The sequence below is a fragment of the Pyxicephalus adspersus genome, chromosome 3 (genome assembly GCF_032062135.1).
Source record: "Pyxicephalus adspersus chromosome 3, UCB_Pads_2.0, whole genome shotgun sequence".
Taxonomy (NCBI): domain Eukaryota; kingdom Metazoa; phylum Chordata; class Amphibia; order Anura; family Pyxicephalidae; genus Pyxicephalus; species Pyxicephalus adspersus.
In genome coordinates this window covers 69,756,971-69,781,289 of record NC_092860.1, presented here as the reverse complement: position 1 = coordinate 69,781,289, position 24,319 = coordinate 69,756,971, and the positions used below count along the sequence as shown (strand labels likewise).

Below are 24,319 nucleotides of genomic sequence, written 5' to 3'. Positions count from 1 at the left end.
GCCACTCTTCCTTAGAAAATTGCTCCAGTTGTGTCCGGTTTGGTTGTCCTCCCAGACTGTATGTTTAATTTTCATAAATGTTCTATCCATATGAATAAAATCATCTTATAATTGGCAACTTCTAAAGTGTGCAGTTTTTTGTTCTTAGTCATTATTGGTTTCTTTTAGATGCATGTTTTGGGATATGACCTCGTTGGAGGATCCATGACCTTCAAAAAGGAGAGAGCTTTCTGACACTGGGAGGTTCATTTCACTAACACACTTTTATTGTTTTTCGTACAGAAAATGTCATTGTCTCAAAGATGAGACATGGCTTGTCAATATCTATTTGAAAAAAATCCAATTTGCTAATATGTTTTTTCTCAAAGCTGATGTGTTCTTCATGTTTTGCATTCAAGCAACTCAAGAGGTAAATTCTTACATTTACCAGGGGGTGGCTTTAGAAATGTCTGACAGAATGTTTTTCCGAAGATACCTAAATAACACGATCAGAGAAGATTATTGTACTGAAGCAGATATGGAACCCAAAAGTACTGGGAAAGACCAGAAGGGTTTGCATACCTTTGATTTTTATTTTACAAGTCTCTTTCTTTGTGAAAACTGTTGGGAGGAGGATGTCCTGTCTGCACAAACTTGAGGGGATATTCTCTGAATTTGAAGAAGCAGTTACCCTTATTTCCCCTTTTCTTTGAAATCAAAGAGATAATTTCAGATAAGTGGGCCAAGCCAGCGTGACCAATTGTGTCTCCAAGCTCTACCTGTTCCAGTAAGAGGATTCTCATTCTTGGGACATTCCAAATAGATGCAGCACTGCAAGAGCTGTCAACACATGTAGTTTTACCCTTACAGGATTCTGTATTATTTAGGTATGTCATAAATAGAGGTGTGGATTTAAATTTTAAAAGGATCTACATAGCAGCTAAGTAGCCTGTAGACTGGAGCTGGCTTTGACTTTTCTCTTCAGGGCTATTGAGGACTGGATTGGAGAAAATGAGGGAGAAATGAGGGAGACCATGGGAGGGATGCTGTTTCTGATTTTAAAGATAGATGCTGTTCCAGATTTTAAAGATAGCAGAAGACTGCTACCCAAGGTGGCAGTTGACCTATCACAGCTTTTGGCTAAGCTCAAGGCACATTTGTTGATTGGTTGCAGGGCACTTCGGCTGAAGCACTGGGCAGTAGATGTAGCTGTAAAGCAAGGCCTGTGCTCGATTGCTTATTCTTCGAAGTTAGCATTTGAGAAAACCAAGGAGGACAAGCCGCCCATACATTCACAAGAAAACAGGAAAGAGACAGCAGTCATTCGGCCAAGCTATAGATTCAGAAACCAATATAAAAAAAATGTGCCGACGTAAGAACTCCAAATGTATCTCCAAAGGACTCAAGACCCAGAAGCCAGTAGCCTAAGGAGAGACCAGACAAATCTTCTAGATGGTTTGTTCATTCAATCAATCCCTGTTCATCCTCTGGTCAAACGGTATCCCAGTACCCATGAAAATTAGAACTCCAGTGTCACTTTTTACCAAATATGATTCCTACTTGGTCCTCAGGAGTCCGGTTGATCCTCTTTTTTTCCCCAATCTCATCATGTTTTCGGGTATATCTAACCATGTTGACTGTATTTTTGACATTTTTACATGCCTTTTCATAAAGGCTACTGTAAGGGTTATAACATTTGTTGGAGTTTTACTGTTCCCTCTATTTGTGCAGATTCTTTAAAAAATATTTTTGAGTTTTACAATGATTATGTATTTGGGGGCCAATACATCATCATGCTGCATATTTAAGGTGGGACTGCTCACATAGTAACATCTGGACCACGAAAACAGTCAACAGTCCTTTTCAGCATCTTTTTTTCATATCCTGTATACAGGAATCTTTTGGCTTTATTTCCACTTTGAAGAAATTGCATCTCTTCTATGAACAACTTAAAAAAAAAATGTCTGAATCTAGATGGGCATAGCAGGGTAATCTGCAGCAGTGATTTCTGGATTTCTGCCAGTTCAGATAAGATAACATTCAGTTTTGAAGAAAATCAAGTTTTGCTGTTGCCACTATGTTGTTGGCCCTTAACATTGCTCATTTCTGCCTCTGGACAAAGGTGGACAGAACAAACAGAAACATGTGTTTGATGCAAAATTACTGCAAAAAATATGAGCACACTATTGCAGACTATTGCAGAAAGAACATAGAATGTCCCTTCTGCAATAAAACAAACTAACCTGCTTGTTCATAATCCTTGCACGGGTCAGTGTTTGAAGCCAGTAAATCTGGGTGCCAGGATAAATTAATGTGTGGGATTTATGTCATGAATGAGGAAAGGTGAGTTTAGTTTTACCACTCTATAGGCTCTATTTTTAAAACAGTAAATCAGACATTCCCTCAACCCCTAGTGGGAACCTTCCAGGTCTAAGTGTTGACTACCGAACCCCATGCCCAGTCTCACAATTTTTGGACAACTTTTCTTCTTGCCTTCCACATATTCTCTCTCCATGACCCGCCCACCCTCATCCTCTGTGACTTTAAGGTTGCAGTGGTCGACCCCAACATCCTTCTTTGGGCAAACTGCTCTCCATTACCTCCTCCTTTGGACACAGAACATAAAAGCACATCAATGAACACTCATCAGACCTGGTTATTTCCAAACTCTGCAACCTCACCCATCTTGACAACTCACCATTTCCCCTTTCAGATCACAACCTGTTCACCTTCAACTTATCTAATTCTTGCCCCCCTTTGCCACATCCCATACCTGGTCAATGGCAGAGAGATATCTGTAACCTTGACCACAACCTATTCTTAAACTGCCTTATGTCCCTAACCCCCACTCTCTCTACAATAACATCTCCTAAAAAAGCTGCCACATCTCCAAAAAAAAGCTGGAGTACAAAGCCAGACTAGAACACCTTAACACTGCACTCATTGTCGTCAAGCAAACTTATTTCATTGCTGTCATATCCTCTCAAGCTTGCAACCCACGCAGCCTCTTGTCAACAACTGACTCCCACCTAAAGCCCTGCCCCAGCCCATCTGCTCCCCCCACAACTACCTTCTCTGCCCAAGACATAGCCACCTACTTGAGGGTTAAGAGTTGACAGACATGATGTCTCTGCTCACTCTGCCACTTCAACCATACCTAATCTTTCCACATTTAAATCATTACTAATCTCCCTCAGCCCTGTTACCCTGGACGAAGTTTTCTCTTTTCTCTCATCATCTCTATCTACTATCTGTCCGCTTGACCCATTTCCTCCTGATCTACTTTGTGCCCACTTCTCTTCATGCCAGACTTGGATATTAATATGCCTACCTCCAGGAGAATTTTCTTAACTTTGCTGGTTGTAGGTTGTTGTAGGTTTACAGCAAAATCTTCCAAGAGCAAACATCACACCTGCAATCACCTCCAGACATTGTACCGGTTTAATTGATGATAAATAACAAAGGTTATAAAGACTTGAAGTCAATTGTCCAATATTTTTTTTTCCCTTTAAAGAGAGGGTGGTGCAAAATTAAGGTTGCCAAAACACCAGGACCTAATAGATTACATCTATGTGTCTTTAAAGAGCTGAGCTAATTTATTTCAAAACCATTGTTTCTAATTTTTAGAGACTCTTTAATCACTGGCTTGGTATTAATGGATTGGTGTAAGGGAAATGTGGCTCCTATCTTCAAAGAGGGAGCAAAGTCATTACCAAGTAACTACAGATCAGTAAGTTTAACTTCCATAGTTGGAAAAGTCCTAGACAGTTTGATAAAGAACCACGTAGAGGAGTTTCTGCTAGAAAATAATAAGTGATAGTCAGCATAGCTTCAAGAAAGACTGAAGTTGTCAAACAAATTGACTTACTTTTTATGATGAAGTAAGTAAACAGATAGACAGTGGAGTAGCAGTTGATATAGTATACTTGGACTTTACTAAAGCATTTGACACAGTACTTCACAGATGGTTATTATGCAAGTCAGGGTCAATAGGTTTTGAAAATGTAATCTGTAAATGTATAGAGACTTAACGACCGCATTCCAGAGAGTAGTGATTAATGATTCATACTCTGAATGGTCCAAGGTTATTAGTGGTATACCCCAGGGTCCTTCCCAACTATTCACTTTATGATCATTACAAGGACAAGAGGGCACTCTTTGCGTCTGCAGGAAAAGAAGTTTAGGCTTCGGATATGGAAGGAATTTCTTCACTGTAAGATTTGTGAAAATGTGGAATCTGCTTCCTCAGGAAGTAGTTTCAGCAACATCTACAGATTGCTGTAAGAAAAAGCTGGATGCTTTTTTAGAAGCACAGACCATAACAGAGTATTAAAGCATCTAGTTGCTTCCAGAAAGAAATCAGAGCAGATCAATCTGAAGTCTTTGAATGTGCATTAAATATAATACACATGGACAGCAAATAATAAGAAAAATGAATGTTAACTCTACAGTATACCATTGTGGGAGTGCACTTCTACAGTACTTACAACAGCTAATAACAGAAGCACTGTGTTTCAATATAAAAAAATACAACTTGATTACCAACAAAATGACTGCAACCTGGAGACTGTAATGAACATTGCTACTGTGCTCGTAAAATACATGGAAAAATACACCTTTGTGAGTAAATAAATGTGCTACGGAACTTTTCTGTCAATGTAATAGATTTATATTTTACTTTTAAGGGACAGTACCAAAGAAAAAAAAAATGAAAGTTGTTAGGAATAGTAAAAAAATAACATTTTATATTTTAACCTGTTTTTAAGACAGCACTTACAATACACTATTTCCACAATATGCAGGTTTAGTTGTTTACAAGCTTTAACTTGTACAGAGATCCACAAACAGCCTGACCTATATACTCCAGCCCTGTAAACAGCACAAAACTGGAATATTGTGATTGCTATTACCACCTATAACAACATGTTTCATATTTCAGGAAAAAACAATACGCCAGTAATACATTTTACAGGCCTACAAAATGTATTTACTTTACAGGTTATTTGATAATCTTATTTTCTTACTACTGATATTTCCTTACTACATGTTAGAAGCAGAGTAAGAACCAAACAGGGTATTCTATTGTTAAAATAAGGTTTAAAAGGAACAATAGGGCTGAAGCTACTAAGGGAAAAGGATATTAGATTTATGTTTATGGTTTAGACATAAAAGTATAGCTTGTGTTTACACAAGTGCATTCACATTTTGGTGGAAGATCTTCCATTAGGTTTGGAAGGTGAAAAAAAAACAGAATCTTGGAAAAAACAAAGTAGAAATAGTACATGTGATAAAATATCTTGGATACAAAAATTTCTGCAACTGAAACCTTAAAATATAAATATTTAAATGATAGTAAGTAGTACATACCGGTATGTTTTTACCACAAGCCCTTTCTGAACTCAGATTTTACAGATACTCTGGAGCAGTTTGTCCTCAAAATTGAGAGAAACAGTAAAACCATGGAATTCTGCTTTTCCCCTTTTTCTGCAAAACTGTTTTTCTATAAAATACAGAGGCTAAAGAGAAGGGGTTTGTAGGCTAAAAATAGTTAATGTATATTGTTTTACAGTGTTACTGGGGAGTCACAATTTCATAGATACAAAAATATATCAATAAATGAATACATTTTGTCCAACACCCATTAAAACATCATGGGATATAGACTGCTGAACTAGATAATAAGCAACTATTTTACAACTTATTTAATCGTCTAACATCTTGTTACCTGACACGTTTTGGCCTTTAGATTGGCTTCCTCAGGGGTATGTATAAGAAGAAAATGGTTTATTCTATTAGGAAAATACACCATTAATTGTAATATAATGATAATAAATAGATCATCAATACTTCACAAAAAGTAGAAAACATAACATACCTAAACATGGTAATAATAAATGTTAGACATATATTCTATGATAACAGGCATGCAATGGTGGAATATTATTGTATTTCCCATATAGGTAGTTAATAGGTAAGTGTATGGATAGTAGCAGTAGTAAGTAAATGTAGCAAAAACTATGCCAATTGTGGATTTGTGTATGGTAAGGTTGTAGAGAAATAGTTATAAATGTAAGCAATAATAATAGTAACATGTCGTAATGCGATCTTTTCCCCTCTCCCCTCTATTTTTTCCTCTCCCTCTCCATCCCCTTTCCTTTCTTTTTCCTCCCTCTTCTCCTTCTCCTCTCATTCCTTTACTTTAAACACATCCTCCCACCTGCAGGGACATTCCCTCTGTCACCAGCAAGACTTGCAGGTCAGAAACACAGACAAAAAGCCGGCGCTAGAGCTACATAGACAGACAGTGTAAATTTACTGTCAGTGAGCCTTTGTGTCCCCCGTAAGATCCACTCTTCTTGATTGTGGATCACTAGTCTATATGCAGAGATGCCGGCTCTCTCAGTTGTATTTCGACGTCATGTGGGAGCTCCCCTGACTACAACATGTGTAGTCGCACACATAGGCTGCGTAATATGTTTGGCGCCATATAAATCCTGTTTAATATTATTAATAATAATAATAATAATAATAATAATATTAGGACGCCTTTTTCCTCGCCTATTTTAGGTGGGAGCTCAAATCTGACAGCCTCTGGCTGCTATCCTCTCCCCTTCTTCCTATGCTGCCAGAACATTAAAGACTCTTCTATTTGCAGGAAACATTCATAACATCCAGAAGATCTTCACATGTAAGTTATACATTTTATTCAGTCATACTCCTCTCTTGTTGGTTACCCAGGTACAATTCCTATCAAGATATCTTCAAAAAATATTTTTTCTTCAGGGTTCCAGTTACATCCCACCTGTTTGTGAATATATTCCCCACCATGTATTAGACCTTTTCTAAGTAAGTATCCTACCTAATCCTTCCTACCTACATCTAAAATTATGTACACCACAAATATACCTTATGTGCATTCTTCTTTTTATTATTATATTAGGCTTGAATACATCTAAATAGACTTTTGTGATTTTGCTGACTTAGATTTCAATCACAACTAATCTCAAGTAAGTGATTTTTATCTTCTCTTCTCTACCCTAGTTTTTGTAGGGTATACATCACCATACCCTCTCCTCACATTATTAATCTAAACATTACATACTCTCTTTCTATTTATATTCAATATGGTATCTGAATACATTACGATTCATTCCTATTACTATTTGCTTACATTTATAACTATTTCTCTTACCATACACAAATCCACAATTGGCATAGTCTTTGCTATTTTTACTTAGTACTACTAATACTTAGTAAGGACCCCATCACTATCCATACACTTACCTTCTAACTATCTATAAAGGAAATACAATAATATTCTACCAATAACATGCCTGGTATATTAGAATATATGTCTAACATTAATTTTTGCCATGTTTAGTTATTATATCCCATTATGTTAAATTGGGCGTTGGATAAAATGTATTTATCTATTTTTGTATCTATGACATTTTGACTCTCCAGTAACACTGTAAAACATTATACATTAACTATTTTCAACCTACAAACCCCTTCCCTTTGCCCTTCTTTATCCTCTGTATTACACAATTACAAGGAGTGGTTACAACAATAACACTACCATATGATCAACATACAATATATACTTGTTTTTCTGTAAACTTGGATTCATTACCCCAACTTTAGTCTCATTATGGTTTTGCAGAACTACAGAAAGTGTAAAAGTGAAATCTGAAGCAGCTTAGTACATATACTTTAGTACATATACATATACTTTAGTACATATACTTAATACATATACTTTAAAGACAGCAGGTTCATGTATTTGTTAGCCAATAACAATTGGCTAATAAATGTATAACAATTTATACAAACATTGGAAGCCATTAAAAATGGTATTAAAAGTATTGTAACTCTGTAATAATGCTACATATTTATTGTATGCTTCACAATAGTTTTTACTTTAGGTGTGTATGATGGTTTTTGTTTATCTGGCTTTGATTATTTTATGTGTATGTAATGTAATGGCAAACATGTATTTTTAGCATTGAATACAATGAGGTAGGATTGGAAAAGGTCTTCCAACTCTAGAACTTTGAAGCCACTAACAGGCCAAGAAGTTTATGTAAAACGAGCATGTTCCGACTGTTAAATAAATCCTAAAAATGTCTAAGGATCTTGAAGCTTGAGATCTGGTGTTTGTCAGCCTTTGCTTTTATTGCTGGTAATATCCCTACAGGTGAAATTCCTTCCTCTATTTGCCTACGTAACTATTGTGACCAGAAATTTAGGTGAAACCCAACATTGTAGGTTGTCATCAGAGTGACAGGCGAGGGAAAATTCTCCAAAAGGGACACCACATTCAGGGACAACTTTCTAGGATGAAAGGTTTGTTTACTTTGGAGAGATTTCCTTTCAGTTCCTGTCTGTTTAGGACCACTAATGAAGAGAAATCTCCACATATAGTATTTCCTTATTTGAAGTTGCGCACTTTAAAAATTAGAAAGATTCAAACACTTGTCAACGAAGTTAAGAAGAATTGACAAAGGAATGATTTATAAAAGAAGCCCTTAATTTTCAAAGGCAATTGCAATGTGAAATGCAACAATATACTCATTTTTCTGTGTTCTGCTTTTAAGGTACCTTTTTGCACAAACATGGAACCATATGGAATGCAGATCACAAGAGTTGATTTTTTTAAACATATTTGACAATGGCTGTTAATGCAGTGTACACATTCAAAATTATTTCAAGGCAAGGGTGAACTAAGTGGTATACCTGGATTAAGGCTTGCACCAAAGTTTAGTTTTAAACATGACAAATAAATATAAACAAGCTGCAACTCATCACTATCACTGCTTCCAAACATATTTTCTCGGTAGTCATACCAATCTGCTTTAATATACTGTCTGATAATAATAATAAAAAAGCAAAATAGAGCTTAGGCTATCTGCACAAAGTAGACAAGCAAATATGTGTATGCATAATGGATGAAAGGTGGTCAGAATTATATTGCTATATGTGAACACACTTTTCTTAGTAAGTAATTTAGTGTTCTGATGATCTCTGAGCATTGTGAAATTCAACATTATACTGACAAAGGAAGTATGGTTTAAGAAATTATATATGCATGTAGAAGAAGATAGACACCAGATTTGCAATAAATAAGTGAAATATTATATTAGTGCAATATATATATATATATATATATATATATATATATATATATACATAATATTAATTAGCAAAGTCATTCCTTTTACACTAAGGCTTGGCAGTGTTTAAAATATTTGACTTTAAACATCCACATACTTGATACACAATGCTAGGAGACTTTGAGCATATAGTTTTTAGGAAGCTGACATTGCAGATGCTTTGCTACCCTCTAGTGTTCAGCCAAAAATAGTAAAAACTATCAGCATCCTCCACACACAAACTTTTAATTAGGTAAGAACATTTTTAATAAATTATTCATATTTGTGTGCTGGTTGCGTTTAATTTTAGGTAAAAGACTTATTTACTTCCTGATCACATTTTTGGGGTTTGTTTGAGAGGGGGGGAAAACTCCCTACAGATATTGTCAAAAATTAAAAGCTGTTGCGTATACCTCGTTGTGTTATCAAAAGCCTCCTAATTCAGAATAATTACCCTTGTCAAAAGACACTGGGCATGGCTCACAACACTTAGTTTAGTCTACAAAAATGTTGTGTGTTACCAATCCACTACAGGGCAGAGGGGATTTTTAGTGGGTCAACTGTTTTTTTTTTTTTTTGTAATTGAAGGGTTGTTAACCTCCACTATGTTATCCCTTAGTGCTATTTGAGCTGTAAATTAATGTAAAAATTATTTACTACTTGGGGTAACCATTATTATTTATTATTATTATTTAATTACTAACCCAGGAAAAGATCAGAATTAACACCAGGAATCTAGGTTGGCATGTATAATTTAAGTAAAATTTAGTAGTGCAATACATTTACCTTAAAACAGATGGTTACATTAAATAATACACAATGAATTTTAATAACAACCTACTAAAATTGGATATATCAATGTAACTTTGTAACTGTTATTTTTTTGCATTTTTTGTCCTCCAACAGGAAATAGGAAAATCTACTTAAAGTTGTAATAGGAACAGGTATCCCCATTAGAAAGGTTTTCCACAAAATTTTGTTCCAATACCTCATAATGTTTGGGTTTCCTCTGACTTTTCGTTTTAATAACAATTTTTAACAGGACAAATAAGGGGGAGGAGCGTACTTCCCCAGCAGGAACAGACATCAATATAAAACTTGACAGAAATGAAAAATAAATCCAATTATGTTACTTTGTGCCTTTTGCTGCCTATACCTTATATTTTTTGTCCTGTAAAAAGGAACAGACACCAAAGTTTACAAGCCTGCACTTGCAGCTGCCCTTCTGATAAAACAGGGTCCTATTTTTTTCTAACTGAAACCTCAAGTTTTACCTTACTAGGTGTCTGAATGGTTTTTGGTGTTCTTTGGTTTCCTAATAGTGACCTTCAGTCTATCTGGTAGAATATTTTTGAGCATTTACAAGCAGAATCTTCCACCATTTCTTCCAGTGTTAGGATCTTAGAAATCAGAAAGAGAATAACCATTTATTGCATACTAGTTAAGCTAAAAGCCATTCTCCTGTTTTGTAAAGCACCTAGATGTTTCCCAAAGGCCAATGTACAAAAATTATGCTTACCAGATGAAATTTATTTTGCCTAAATTTAACAACAACCCCTAAATTATATGGCTACTTTCAGTCCTATAAAACATAAACCACTTTGTTCTAGAAGTGAAACATGAATACATCTCACTAAAATACTTGAAATAAAACCTGCTAAGGAAAAATATGTGATAAACCATGAGTCCCATGCCAAGCAACTGAAAGATGTTCCACCAAACTGTGTTTTCAGTAGTGCAGATGAAGGGACATATTTAAAATACATTGGGAAAAGAGGATAACATAGTTTATTTAATAAGGTTTGTTATTAGGTTTGTATGTTAGTTAAAGGGGGAGTTTATTTGCTTCAGTAATGCAGCCATTAAAGGTGTTAGTATTATATGCAAAGCATGCGTTATCAAAGCTTGTTAGAATTAGTTAGGGCTTATCTGCTTTACTTGGGTCTTTAGTTTATCCACAAACTTACCAAAGGTCTCTGATTGTTACAAACAGTAAAACAAAGGAAAAGAAAAATTTGTTAACCATTTCTCTCACACAAAATAGAAAGTAGGCAATGTAATACTGTCACACACACATTGTGTTCTTTATTTTAAAATAACACTTTGATAAATGTAAACATTTAACAAACTATGTTGCTGTACGAAACAGATCAATCAAGAAATAACATATGGGAGTTACTGGTCTATTAGTTTAGCTGTTGAAAAAAATTACCAGAGACCTTTAAAACAAAGCTTAAAATTATGTTTTAGTAGAATTCCACCATTTCTCAAGAGGCTTCTGCTACACATTAAAGCAAGACTGTATCTACAGGTAATTAATAGAATTTATATGTAGTTACTTGCTGGCAAGTTACCTTTATAGGGCATGCGACAAGAGGTATTAGGCTACAAAAGATACTAGAGATTTAACCACTAAGGGGTTCTCTATTTATAAAGTAATTTGCTTTAAAATGTACTGGTATTTAAGTAAATGTTGCAAATAATGTCCTTGAAAAATGTTTACCATGTGCCACATGGTAGTTTTTGATAAGTTGTAAAGATAAAGAACAAATTACTCCCTATTGAGTAAGCTACAAGGGAAACATCTTGGGAACAATTGCAATCATGAGAGATATATTGCCAATAAATGCTGCTGAAATAGTTTACTGTTTAGAGAGCCATTTTTCTGTTTGTTTAACATACATTAGTTACACCTTTCAATTAAATTGCCAGCAAATTTAGCAGCAAGTTTGAGGTACCAAACAGGGCAAAGGAAAAAATAAAGTGAGAAGCTTAGCAAAAAACTCATTAATTTAGTAGTAAAGCTGTCTTATCTTTTTTTTTTTAAGTTTGGGCACCCAGACAAGCAGGGTCAGTATGTGTCAACCAAAATAACTCTAGGACAATTTTTTTTTAATTCACACTGGGTCTAAGAACCAGGTACACATGTAGTTAGTTGAAGATTCCTAGCTCTCTGCTGCAAATTATTTCATGGCCAAGGGCATTTTAAAATTGGAATTGCTCAAAAGGGGTTTAGTTTAACAGCCAAAATTATGATCCAAGCACAGTCACCAAAGAAATCAAAGTATATGTAAAAATTGACAAGGTCCCAGGCAACTTTTGGGGCATTCAAGCTAATCCTAGTGTACAAATTCATTATTTGAACACCCAAGCTAAGCCAGCTAAGCCAGGGATCGCTAAGCTGACATAAAAAACCAGCTCATAACATTTGTATGAGAAGGCTTTAGGTTATTTAAGTATGCCTTAGATGAAGTCAATCGAGACAAATATCTCAACTTTCAGATCTCTTTGCAACAGTTTATGCAAAAATATTATTATTTTTTTAAGTTGGTGAAAAACAAACTTTTAATATAGCATGTCTTAATTGAACAGAAAAGACTTAAAAGTAACAAAAATGTGGCCAACCCTCCAACCTTTAATGTAGTAACTTCCATTACCCATATTGCACAGCAAGCTAAAACTAGTGCAGATGTTGCTACCAGTCTGGCAGAGATATTAAAAATGTGAACACAAAATAGTAAATGCACTAGCTAGATTAGGCAACACAGTATCAAAACAGCAGCTCTACAAAGCCAAATTTTATCAGCTGGAACAAAGAATTAGGCCTAGTCTACATGGACTATTTTTTTAACTCTTATAAACTCCTATTGCACCTTTGAATTTATGATTTATTGAGTTTATATGAGTTTATACAAGCGTTTAAAAGAAAGCCTAAAAATGCCTATAAAAGCCCATATGCATAATGCTTTTATGCAAGCTTGTATTCATTTCTAGCCTTTAAAAGCAGGCATTTAAAACTCCTATAAACTTCTGTAAACTTGTCCATTTGTTTTCAACGGAAGCAGTTTTTAAAAGCATATAAACTCTTGTAGACGCATGCTAAAGCTCCTATTGATTTCAATAGAAGCCTTTATGTGAGTTTACAAGAGTTGACTAGAGTTTACAAGCAGTTATTTTTTTAAAATGCAGCAAGGAGAGATCTCTTAAAAACTCGAAAACTTTCCTCCTACAAACTCCCTGGTGTAGACTAGCCCATTGGAAAGCATAGGAATTTTAGACATGAGCTTTTAAACGCTGGAGAAAAAAGTCTGTGTAGACTAAGCCTTACTAAACACAAAACAATGCAATGGGGGGAAGATAATTTAATGCAACTTTACTAAATGGTTACAAATTCTGCACTGTAAAATCACTAAATAACAAAAAAACAATAAACAAAACAATAAATATTAATCTGACCAAATACAAAACTATCAGTGTTGTACAGGGAATACTGTAAGTATTAAAATTAATATGCATTGAACAGCTCTTCGTCATTCCTCTGGTCTCTGATCATTGTTTATTCCACAAAAACAGTGTCAAATGTTGTCCTTTATACACTAATTGTTCAATAAAGAAAGAACACTAGGGTGCAAAGTATACATGTAATTTTTTATACTGTAGGTTTTTGTAAAGTTTAACTCCAGCCAATGCATTTTTTTATTAGAAAGGACAAAAGGAGTTGATTAGTAATTTTGACCGTTTTTTTTCCCCAACCATGCCTTATTGTCCCAGGGATGACTGAACATACATTTCTAGTATGGATGGAGGTCAAAGTCACAAGCATACCCATGACAGAAAAGTCACCTCCTACCCATCAATCATATGCCATCTATTTTTCCAAAAAATTGAAAAAAAAATAATCTGACTAGAATTCGATTAAGTGATTATCATACCCACTAGGGTTTCACTTTAGACATTCTTTGCCAATTACACACCCGCTGGAGATAAAAATGCCTGGGTTTAAGGGGGGTTTAAAGTGAATCTATTTTAAAAAACAAGTTTCCTTTTTAAATAGGGCACATGAAATAAAAAAGACATTGCTAATAATATACTGTAAGAACAGCAGCTATAAATAGATATTCTGCTAACACTAGTCAAATTACCAATCATGTTTTTAAAGTTAAACATTTTTAGCAGGTACATAAAATACCTGTTGATCTTTCTAGAAATGCAATGTCCTTGTTACTTCCTGTAAGCTGAAAATATAGCAAAAATAACCCTTATTTTTTTAGGCCTTCTAGTCCCATCAATCTACTAGGAGGAGATGAAGAAAGGCAGACATGTTTGAGGTCTGGCCTGTGTGACAACAATGGTTCCTTGCATTTATGTGGTGTTCCACATATGAGTTCAGCCGCAAATGCACAGAAAATGTATCATTTATAAGATTATTTGTTTAAATAAGAGAAAAGCCTGTAAAAAGTAAGCAGCGAGATAATTAAATTTTGTTGTTGGGTTTTGATGCACAGTAAGTATAAAAGTGTACCAAAAGAAACTTTGTTACCAGAACATTCTTTTCAACAATAATATACCCATATGTAGGTAAATAATTTATGCAAGTTATTTGCTTGTAAAATGCCCTCATGTTGATATCACAAAGCTACCTTTACTCCATGCCTGGTAGCTACATAAAAGGTTATATGGAGTTGGATGGGGGGGGGGGTCAGGACTGAGAATGAGGGGAGGGACAGGGTTGTTACAGACAGTAATTGGAAACTCACACAAGAGAAAAAAGGGCTATGGCATGATGGAAGGAAATTACAGCTGTACTAGAGAAATAAACTTATCCAGGAGTGGACAAATTCTGTAGCAAGTTTAAATGTGTATTTCCTAGTAAATTTTTTTATAGAATGCAAAAAAATAAATAAATATATATTTCCACTAGGGAGGACTGACCGTTGATTTGCTAATTAATTTATTTAATTTGTTTGGAGGCTATATAGACATTTAGCAGGACAGCAGATCTGGGTATAGTACAATAAGGAAAGGAAAGAAAGACCAACAAATTTACTATATATATATATATATATATATATATATATATATATATATAAAGCCTAAAAGTGAACCTATGGCTAGACTATAGACATTCAGGTGTTGAATATATCTGACCAGTAAATAAGCTTTAGGTATTTTGGTCAGGACCTTTATAAGCTGGGTGCTACATCTCTCAACTTTCTAATGGTAAATCAGATGTGGTGTGCTGCTTTGCTGCTTGTTGGGAAATTGAATAGGAAATATCAGGCATATTACATTTTTTTTATTTATTAGCCAATTAAACTAACAATGCTCTTAAATTAGCTATACATGGTGGATAATTGTTGCCAGGGACTAAAGGTCACGATTGCCCCAGGGGAAAATATGGTGTGCGCACAGAACTTCCTCAATGTCGTTTAATCATCTGACAGCTGGATCACTAAACGGCCTACCACTGTCATTTATAAAGTAAAAGATACGGAGGCCTCCAGCTCATATTCCTCTCGCCACAGAACTGCACAGCACCTTGTGTATAGCAGACTTGGATTTGAGTCCAACTTAAGTCACCTAATGAACAACTTGTGACTCGACTTGGGGGTTTCTGCCTAGCGACTTGCAACTCGACGTGCGACATAACTTCCGATTTTCTCTGCTGACAGTTGAGGGGGACCAGGAGTAACCTTCTGTAACACTGCCTTCCTCCCAACCTTCTTTGCATTCTATGTCCACGGCTTCCTCCTCTGACATCTTAAGGGGGTGGGGAGAAAGGCCTTGTTACAGAAGCCTCACTGCCTTCCTCCCTGTCCCCTGTAGCTGTCAGAGGGGAAAGCCATGAACTTAGAATGCGATCCTGTGCTCAAGAACAGGATGAGAGCTGTTTCTATATGGGGACAAATGGGGATAAATGAAGCGACTTGACTTGGGACTCGACTTGGAAGAATTCTCAACTTAGACTTGAAGGGTGACGACTTAGTCCAACCTCTGGTGTATAGTGCTTCTTCTTTCTACTGTTAATGGAAGTGATCCTAAAAAACTGTTTCCAAGGGCAGTTATGTGACTTCTACCTGAAGTGTACGAGGATTTAGTCTGAAATGTCAGCCTAGCATGTGTAAATAGCTTTAACCTCGCTTTAAAATTATCATGATTATTCAGTTTGTCAAAAAAGTAGCTGTATTTTAATTTATAATCCAAGAAAGCCAATAAAGGCTATCACTTGAACTACAAATGTTTTCCACCATTCTATGGCTAAGATGGTACAACATGCAAAAGTGTGATTCAATTAGGGTTTACATGTACTTAAATAACTGTTTTAGTTAATGTGAACACTTGGCAGACCTGTAGGTTTGTACTGACTGGGAGTTCAGTCTCTCTCCAAATCTAGTACGGAGTGTGGCATTATCACCAAATAATGCTTCCTGGTTGCTAATGAAGCAGATTTTTAGCTACTTTTATCTCACTTATCACAGTGATAAAAAGTCACAGTCACAGTGATTAAAAGTATAATTGGCAGTACAGAAAGAAAAGGGGGGCATGGAAAATCAAAAGGGCAAAAAATTATCTTTGCAAGAAAATTTTGTGTAACAGAAGGCAAAAGAAAGAAACTTGGCAATAAAATATTACAAGTAAGCTAAAAATCCAATAAGCCAGTGAATTTCAACTAAAAGATATGCATGTACAAAAATGTGGCAGGGAATCCTCTTGTCTGTCAAGTCTAAAATTCTGTCATCACAAGTTAAAAATGACAGAGTATTGATACTTTAAAAAAAAATAACAAGGTATTAAACATGAAGTTATATCTTACTTTAGTATGTGTCACTCTCATGGCAAACTATTCTGTAATGAAACTGGTAGTAACTTCACAGTGTAGAATACAAAGACTGTCTTTCTCATTGTGGCATGGATTTTATACCTTGACAATACATATTTGAATGCTTTTTTTCTTTGTTTTTATTCCATTAACATAGTTAATTCAAATATATCTCCAACAGTACCGAGAAATTGAAAATACATCTACTAAATAAAAAAAACACAATTTTACAAGTATACAAACATATAGATTCACCTTAACCTTTAGTATAAAATTTGTTGTTGCTGCAACAGAGTGCCCAAGTACAGTACATCATACAGACCTCCTTAGTTAACAATTACATGGCAAAAGCAGCAAGTATGTAAAAAATGAAATGAGATTTTCTTTGTGTGACATATGTCACTATACCTGGTGAGGGGGGGGGTTTCTATTCACAAATGTTTTAAAGCAAAATTCACATGAAATCCACACAATTTTTTTAATAGGATTAAGTAAGAAAAAATATGTGAATAAATAAACTGCTTATTGTAACCACACTGTTTCTCCTATTGTGGGATTTGTAATGCGTCTGACTTCATTGTATAAAAAATTACTTATAATGTTGTTCTGATTGCCCGAGTTAAAAATAAAATCCAAGGTCTCGGTATTGTAGAGCATTTTTGCTGCACTTGCATAAGAGTCTGGAAGCATATACATTAAATATATGTGAATTTCTGTTCACACTAATGCTGTCCCCTCACCCCTTCCCTCCTTACCCGATCTTAGTTGTTTGATTCTTCCATTACTGGCAGCAGGATCTACTGGAAGGAAGTCTTTAAACCAGGTGATTTCAGGATCTGGATTTCCGCTAGCCGCACACAACATAGTAGCCGTTCTTGTACGTTCTACAACCTTAAGCTGGGGACCCATATCAATATTTGGAAAGCCAGGGGGAAGCTGATCCTCTGTGCACAAAAATCATTAAGCAGACATCACAAAAAAAACATCAAATCTAGATCAATGCTAGAAAGTAAACATTATACATTTTCTTTTAGCAAGAATACCTTGATACTTAATTGTTCAATTTTAATACATATAAAATATCAAAAGGGCGAGAGTTTATATAGATATGTGAGAATGTGATTATCTGGCCAGACTATTGGTCTTTTTTAAGCTATTTTAAATGATAGGTTTGCAAAGACAACCATCACACTTAAGTAAAAAAATAAAATAATTTTTATAAAGGTATTGTTTATTGATAAAGGTAAATAAGACTTGATAAAGATAAATTTTACTTTCATGCTTCAGTTGAAGTACAATCTGACCAGGTGCTATGAGTAACAGGGAACTACCACTGAACTGTACAATTTGGAAGCCAGATGGGTGATGGTGTGTTATTTTCATGTTAGATCCAGTAATTTTGAAGTCAGTTTCCTTACACGATCTACAATGTTGCTATGCTCAGTGTTTGTTAGACAAGTGAAACATTTTTAAGTATAAAGATAATTATTGTTAAATATGGTGCCGTTCTGGAAGGAAGTCCAGGAATTTATTACTGTTAATACTGGTGAAACATATCAATTAACTTTCTGCAGAAATTCTTCTCCACCACATTGATTTTAAACCTCACAAATACAAAAAGACTCTTCTTTTCTATCTCCTGAATGCAGCCAAGCTACAGATACTGTCGCGGTGGAAATCCACACATGTAAACTTCCACACTACACATATATTTCAATCCTTTTTCTCTGACACCACCAATGGATGAACTCTAGAAAGTTAAAGTTTAAAGCACCTCCAGTATATAGCTCTTTTCTGCACCCCCTCCTTTCCTATTTTTCTTCTTTCCCCCCTCATGGTTAGGTGTGGCAATTGTGTAATCCATGATATTGATTGACAATTCCACCTATGAACTAGTATTTTCAAATCAAGTCAAATCAAGTATAATATTAGGTTTAATCCAGGGTTTATTGATGTTAATGATACATCTTTGTTAAGTTTTTTTTCTTTCTTCTCTAAAACTATTGTATAATTCTATACTAAAAGATGTTATGATAAGAATCTTGTATATTTATCTGAGGTATATTATACAAGCATTACAATGCCTTTATATTTTGCTTTTGTAAAATGTATCTTTTTGTCTTTTCAATAAAGCTTTGTTTTTGGGAAAAAAAGAAATATAGTGCCAATCATGCAAAACAGTCTGAAAACTTGAAGCAAACCCACACTTGCATAGCTCTTACCTCTGCCAGAGTCTTCAGGTATGTATTTGTCTGTTTTTACCATCCAGCCCTGCCCCCTAAGTCAGTCACCGTCAAGGTGGTGACATAACATTACATTTGATAATGTTCCAGGGAAATATGTCATCAGATGTGTTTAGGTGCCTTAGAAATGTATGCATTGTGGGATATACAGGGTGTCCCAAAAGACACTATACACTTCCTTTTTTTCTATTTCTTTTCAGGTATTATTCGGAGAGATTTGAGGCCATCAGCATATGACAATTTAGGCTTTGCATTTTTTGTAAGCATATAATTTTATTACCTATCGCTCGCCAATTGACATTGAAGCAGAGTTGCAAAATTGCCACTTGGCAAGAAGTTTTTTAGTCCCCGATTGCAGTTCAGTGCGAGTTTGGGAAGCTTAATGGCCTTCACACTGCTCCAACACATAACTCAATTTACGCTATCCATGGCAAGTTTCTGGAAACAGGATCTGTTCTTGACAAACCACGCAGCGGAAGGACTGCCAGGGAAAGTCTATCCAGAGGGCTGCACTGGAACTCGACATCAACAAAAGCTTGATTAAGCAGATGCTTCAGAGAGTGATAAACCTCTAGCCCTACCGACTTCAGGTTGTTCAAAAACTTTAAGCGGAAGATTATGACGCTCATGTGAAAATGTGTGAATCACTCCTACACTATTTACAAAATGACCCTCAGCTCTTGGAAAAGTTATGGTTCAGCGACTTTCATCTCTCTGGTTGGGTTGACCAACACAACTATTGAATTTAGGGAAAATCAGACCCAGCAGAAATTCTCAAGCATGAACGAGACTCTTTGAACCTGGTGGTTTGGTGTGCAATGTCCAGCACTGGGCTGACTGGACCATTTTTCTTCTACGATGCATCCGGTAACATGACCACCGAAACAGGAGAAAATTACCAGGAGATGCTGCAGGAGTTTGTTGTGCCACAACTTCAGGCGAGGAGTAACCTTGCTAATGTCTTTTTTCAACAAGACGGAGCCCCTCCCCACTTTGCTAGGTTAGTCAGAGATTTCCTGAACAAGTTTCCTGACCGATGGATAGGTCAAAGGGCTCCCTGACCTTACACCTTGTGTATTTTTGTGGGGCAAGCCTAGCAAGTAAAACTGCAACGACTCCTCTGTGGATGCTAAAAATATGAATAAACTCGGTTTCTTGTTACATTTTTAGGAATTCAAAAAGTGTATAGTGGCCTTTAGGACACCCTGTGTGTGTGCGCGTGTGTTTATATTTGGGTTTAGAGCTGTTTTAATTATAAACTAGTACACATTTCTTCTTCATACTTGATTATAACAAAAATATTTCAAATTGTGTTACAAAACACATTTCATCATGGTCTTGGATTTATGTGTAAAATGCCAAAAGTAACCAACGGCTTTAAAAAACCCTGCTTAATTAAAACAGATGTTTCTATCACAAAAAGGGGGCTTTACCTAATGATACTGTTATTTTGACCTGCATAAGCAAGGCAACAGTTTGACTTACTTTACCAGAAGCTGAGACTGAAATGACTGATGTCCATGAATATACTACCATGGTCAAAAGTCATAGGAAGGAGAGGTGTTAGGTATAAGGAAGTTGGGGAAACTGAGGAAACTGTCATTTTGCCCCACATATGCAGGGTGAAAGTTACCCTTTAAGCTACAAAGGGCAATTGTACAAACAGATGTGCTGCATTGCAACCCTAGTATTGCACACATTTATTATAACAGATTTTTCAGACTTCTGGTACGTCATCACTACTAGGCATACAGTTATGTTCAGGTTTATATACCACTGGCAAACTTTGTTAAGAAAACAACACTGATTAGAACAAACATGGCTTTGTTTTAGGCTACGTACACACTGGCAATGGTTCTCATCTGATAATCAGCTCAGGACCGATATCGGATGAGAATCTGGCGTGCAGCAGGGTGACGCTCCGTCATTCTCCCCTTTCCATAGAGCAGAACAGTTTTGTATGTACAGCACTCGTTCATGCATCATGCAGTAGTTTGTTGTTGGAAAGGTTCATGAAAGATCCTTTCCAAGGACAATTATTGCACGTGTGTATGCAGCCTTACTTTTAATGTAATAAATTGGTTCTGTTTAAACGTTTGCACACCCCTAGTTCTTTATACTAAGTTTTGCCACTGGTTAGCATCAAATGGCTTGTAGCTTTTTGTGACAGTTGTGTAGGAGTTCCACCTCTATGCTGAGGGATGGTGTTTCTCTTTACATGCCTTTTTGACTCCTCTTCAGACATAGCATTTGTGGTTGAGACTGCAAAGTTTTAGCTTTGTTCATATCACTCTCAAATTATTGTTTCAGAAATGTTGAGGTTTTTTAGGTGCTATTTGACGTTGTGTAAGTGGGCTGTTTAATGTTGCACTGCGTAATATGCTGGCGCTATATAAATCCTCTTTATTATTATTATTACTATTATTATTAATAATAATAATAATAATAATATTGGTGTTAGTGTACCAAATTTCTGCCATGGGTATGAAAAACCCTAAGAACAACGGTATAAACCATTTTAGAATGGAATTTGTGGAGCAACAGAGGATAATCAATCAAGCTATGTTAGGGCAAAATGTAGCCACATAGCTTAATACATTTTTTTTTTTGTTTTCACAATTTTATTAAAAGCCTTTTCTGCGTCAAGGCTCAATAGCATGTGTTGTTTATGGTGTGGCTAGGTGGTGGCTGCAATAGCAGTTCATATCCCAATGGATATATGACGATTGTGGATGAAGCCCAGTTGATAATTGGTAAGGAGCTAAGGAGGTAATTTGTAAGGATTGGTAAGGAGGTAATAGCGGATGCACTCGGTTGGCCAGAATTTTATAATTGGCCTGTAAGAGGAGAGTGATTCAGGATCTTTATCTGGTTTTAGGATAAGAGATGTATGGGCTTCTGTAAAGGAGGGACATGGCGTTTGTCTTGTAAGGATGTCATTATATATTTCTTGCAAGAGAGGGGAGGGATATTGTTTAAGAGGCTTGTAAAATTACGCTGAAAGACCGTCCGGACCTGGTACTTTTCCCAGCGGGAGTGTCTTTATTGCTTTAGCAATTACTAAGATCTGCATTGGGGCCTTTAAAATATCCTGGTGATCATCTGAAGGCAAAGGTAGGTTTATGCTTTAGAAAAAGGTATCTACTTCCATTGAATTTGGGAGTGTTGCTGAGTGGATTAGTGCAAAGTAGCTTTCTAGGAGTTAAAGTATCTCTGGTTGCAGGCAACATTTAAAGCCTGTAGTCGGGTGCTTTAGTGTGTGAGAGCACTTGGCATGATAATATTAGTTTCAATGAGAGAGGTGCATGGTCTGAAAGAAAATATTGGATGATAGTTTACTTTATGAGTTTTGGGCAGTAAAGAATCTTCTACTAGAAAGTAATCAATTCTTCAAAATGTTTTATTAGCTTTGTTGTAGGAGTGGGCTGTGAGTCCGAACGATCAAGAGGCATGTTGTGGGCTAAGTTAAAATTACCTGCTATTATCAAATTTGTGTGATCTGTGGCCAGTAATATCTTGGTAGGGTAGGAGAAAAATGGGGAGTTGGGTCTCTTGGGGGTGTAGAGATTAAGTAGCGTGTAAGCTGTAAAAATTTTTTCATCAGGATATAGTGGGAACTTGGGTCCAGCATGATTTCTGTAGTTTGAAAGTGTTTTACAGAACACAATGGCTGCTGCACTTTTTTGTCATGGTGGTAGCATGTACTTATCCCACTCACGAACCCTGTAGATGTAATACGTCTCCTTTCTTGAGGCGTGTTTTTCTTGCAAAAATATAATGTCTGAGCGGAGGGTATGTACATGGGCCTCACTTTGCGACACTTAATGGGATGGTTGAGGCCCCCCACGTTCCAAGACTCAAACGTGAGCCCTTGTTTGATGGAAGCATTTTGATCAGTCAAGGTCATGGGGGGGAGGGGTGTCATCTTGTGTCTTTTAAGAGTGTAGTTTCAGTGTGGGTGATTATCCATGAGTATGGGGGGGATTATCCCGGCTTTCCCACCCACCAATGACTTTGAAAAGGTGATCTGAGATTATCTGAAAATGGTATCTTTCTATCCTGTTAAGCAGAAATATATTTTTAAGTGTAAAGCTTATGTACTGTAAACGTAGTGCAAAAAACCTAACAACTTAACTAAACAGTTAACCATATTTTCCTAATACATAAGATTTTTAAAAAATATTTTTGTATTTATGGTAGGAACATTATTGCTACATTAGGCTTTCCTGTCAAGTAAATCACATGTTGCTTATCACATGTTTACAAGAAATGTCTACTTTTAAAAAGCTGTTTATACATATATTTTTGTGAAAACTTTCAATAAAAAAAACGAAACACAATGGTTTAATTTATATAAATTGTCAGTCATATCAAAAAGAGAAAAAAAAACATGTTTTAACTGTCACATAAAAACACAAATCTAAAAATGCTGTATAAAGAGATTCCCCAAGTACAAGTAAGAGAAAGTGCTTGATACTGGACTTTTAGGACAAACATAGTACTCAACCTAAATTCCTCTCTTTATTTGTGTTACCTATGTACTACTTATTGCAAGAGGACAAACCCGTTTTAATTCCCATGCTTGTTTTCCTCTAAGGACTGTGAGTTTGGCACTAACTGTAGGTTCATCATGAATGGTATGAATGCCATGAATGTAAAACTAATGCCCCTAATAAGAATAATGTTAGATAAATGTATACTGTGTTTCACTTTACGATGCTCATGCACTCTATAGTATATAGGTAGAAATCCTTTCTGATTACATTTGTAATATCAAAAAACGGTTTTCCAGAAAATAAAAAAAACATATTTTTAATAACAATTCTATCTAAAGAGAAAACATGTTTAAACTGTCACATACAAAATCTAAAAATGCTGTATAAAGGGATCCTCCAAGTACAAGTAAGAGAAAGTGCTTGACACTGGACTTTTAAGACCATTATATTACTCAGCCTAAATTCCTCTCTTTATTTGTGTTACCCATGTACTACCTATTGCAAGAGGATAAACCGTTTTAATTTCCATGGTTGTTTACCTCTAAGGACTGTGAGTTTGGCACTAACTGTAGCTTCACCATGAATGTTATGAGCAACACATTCATAGACATTTTCATCTCTTGGTGTTCTAAGAGGCTGAATTCGTAGAACTGCACCAGCACCTTCATCAAATTCTATGGTCTGTGGAGAGAGACAGAAACAAAATGGGGAGCAAATCATTAGAAACGGTCTATGTCTATGAAATACTTTTCAAACATTTTAGGTAAACTTACATCCATTTTTAAAGCACATGAGGTTTTCAGTGAAATAATGGGAATAATGAAAACATTTGACAACATGTTTTTTGAT

General features: G+C 35.7%; 1 protein-coding gene across 14 annotated transcripts in view; it reads right to left on the bottom strand.

Moving 5' to 3' along the window:
- The window catches only part of PTPRS (protein tyrosine phosphatase receptor type S), a 216,383-nt gene that overhangs the window by 141,481 nt on the left and 50,583 nt on the right, over positions 1–24,319 (bottom strand). For all 14 annotated transcript variants that reach the window (XM_072405081.1, XM_072405082.1, XM_072405084.1 and 11 more), the window contains exons 4-5: positions 24,010–24,151; positions 17,487–17,675 (exon numbers count right to left, since the gene is read on the bottom strand). In XM_072405081.1, the coding sequence (XP_072261182.1) occupies positions 17,487–17,675; positions 24,010–24,151 (331 nt within the window). The remainder of the gene's footprint in view (positions 1–17,486; positions 17,676–24,009; positions 24,152–24,319) is intronic.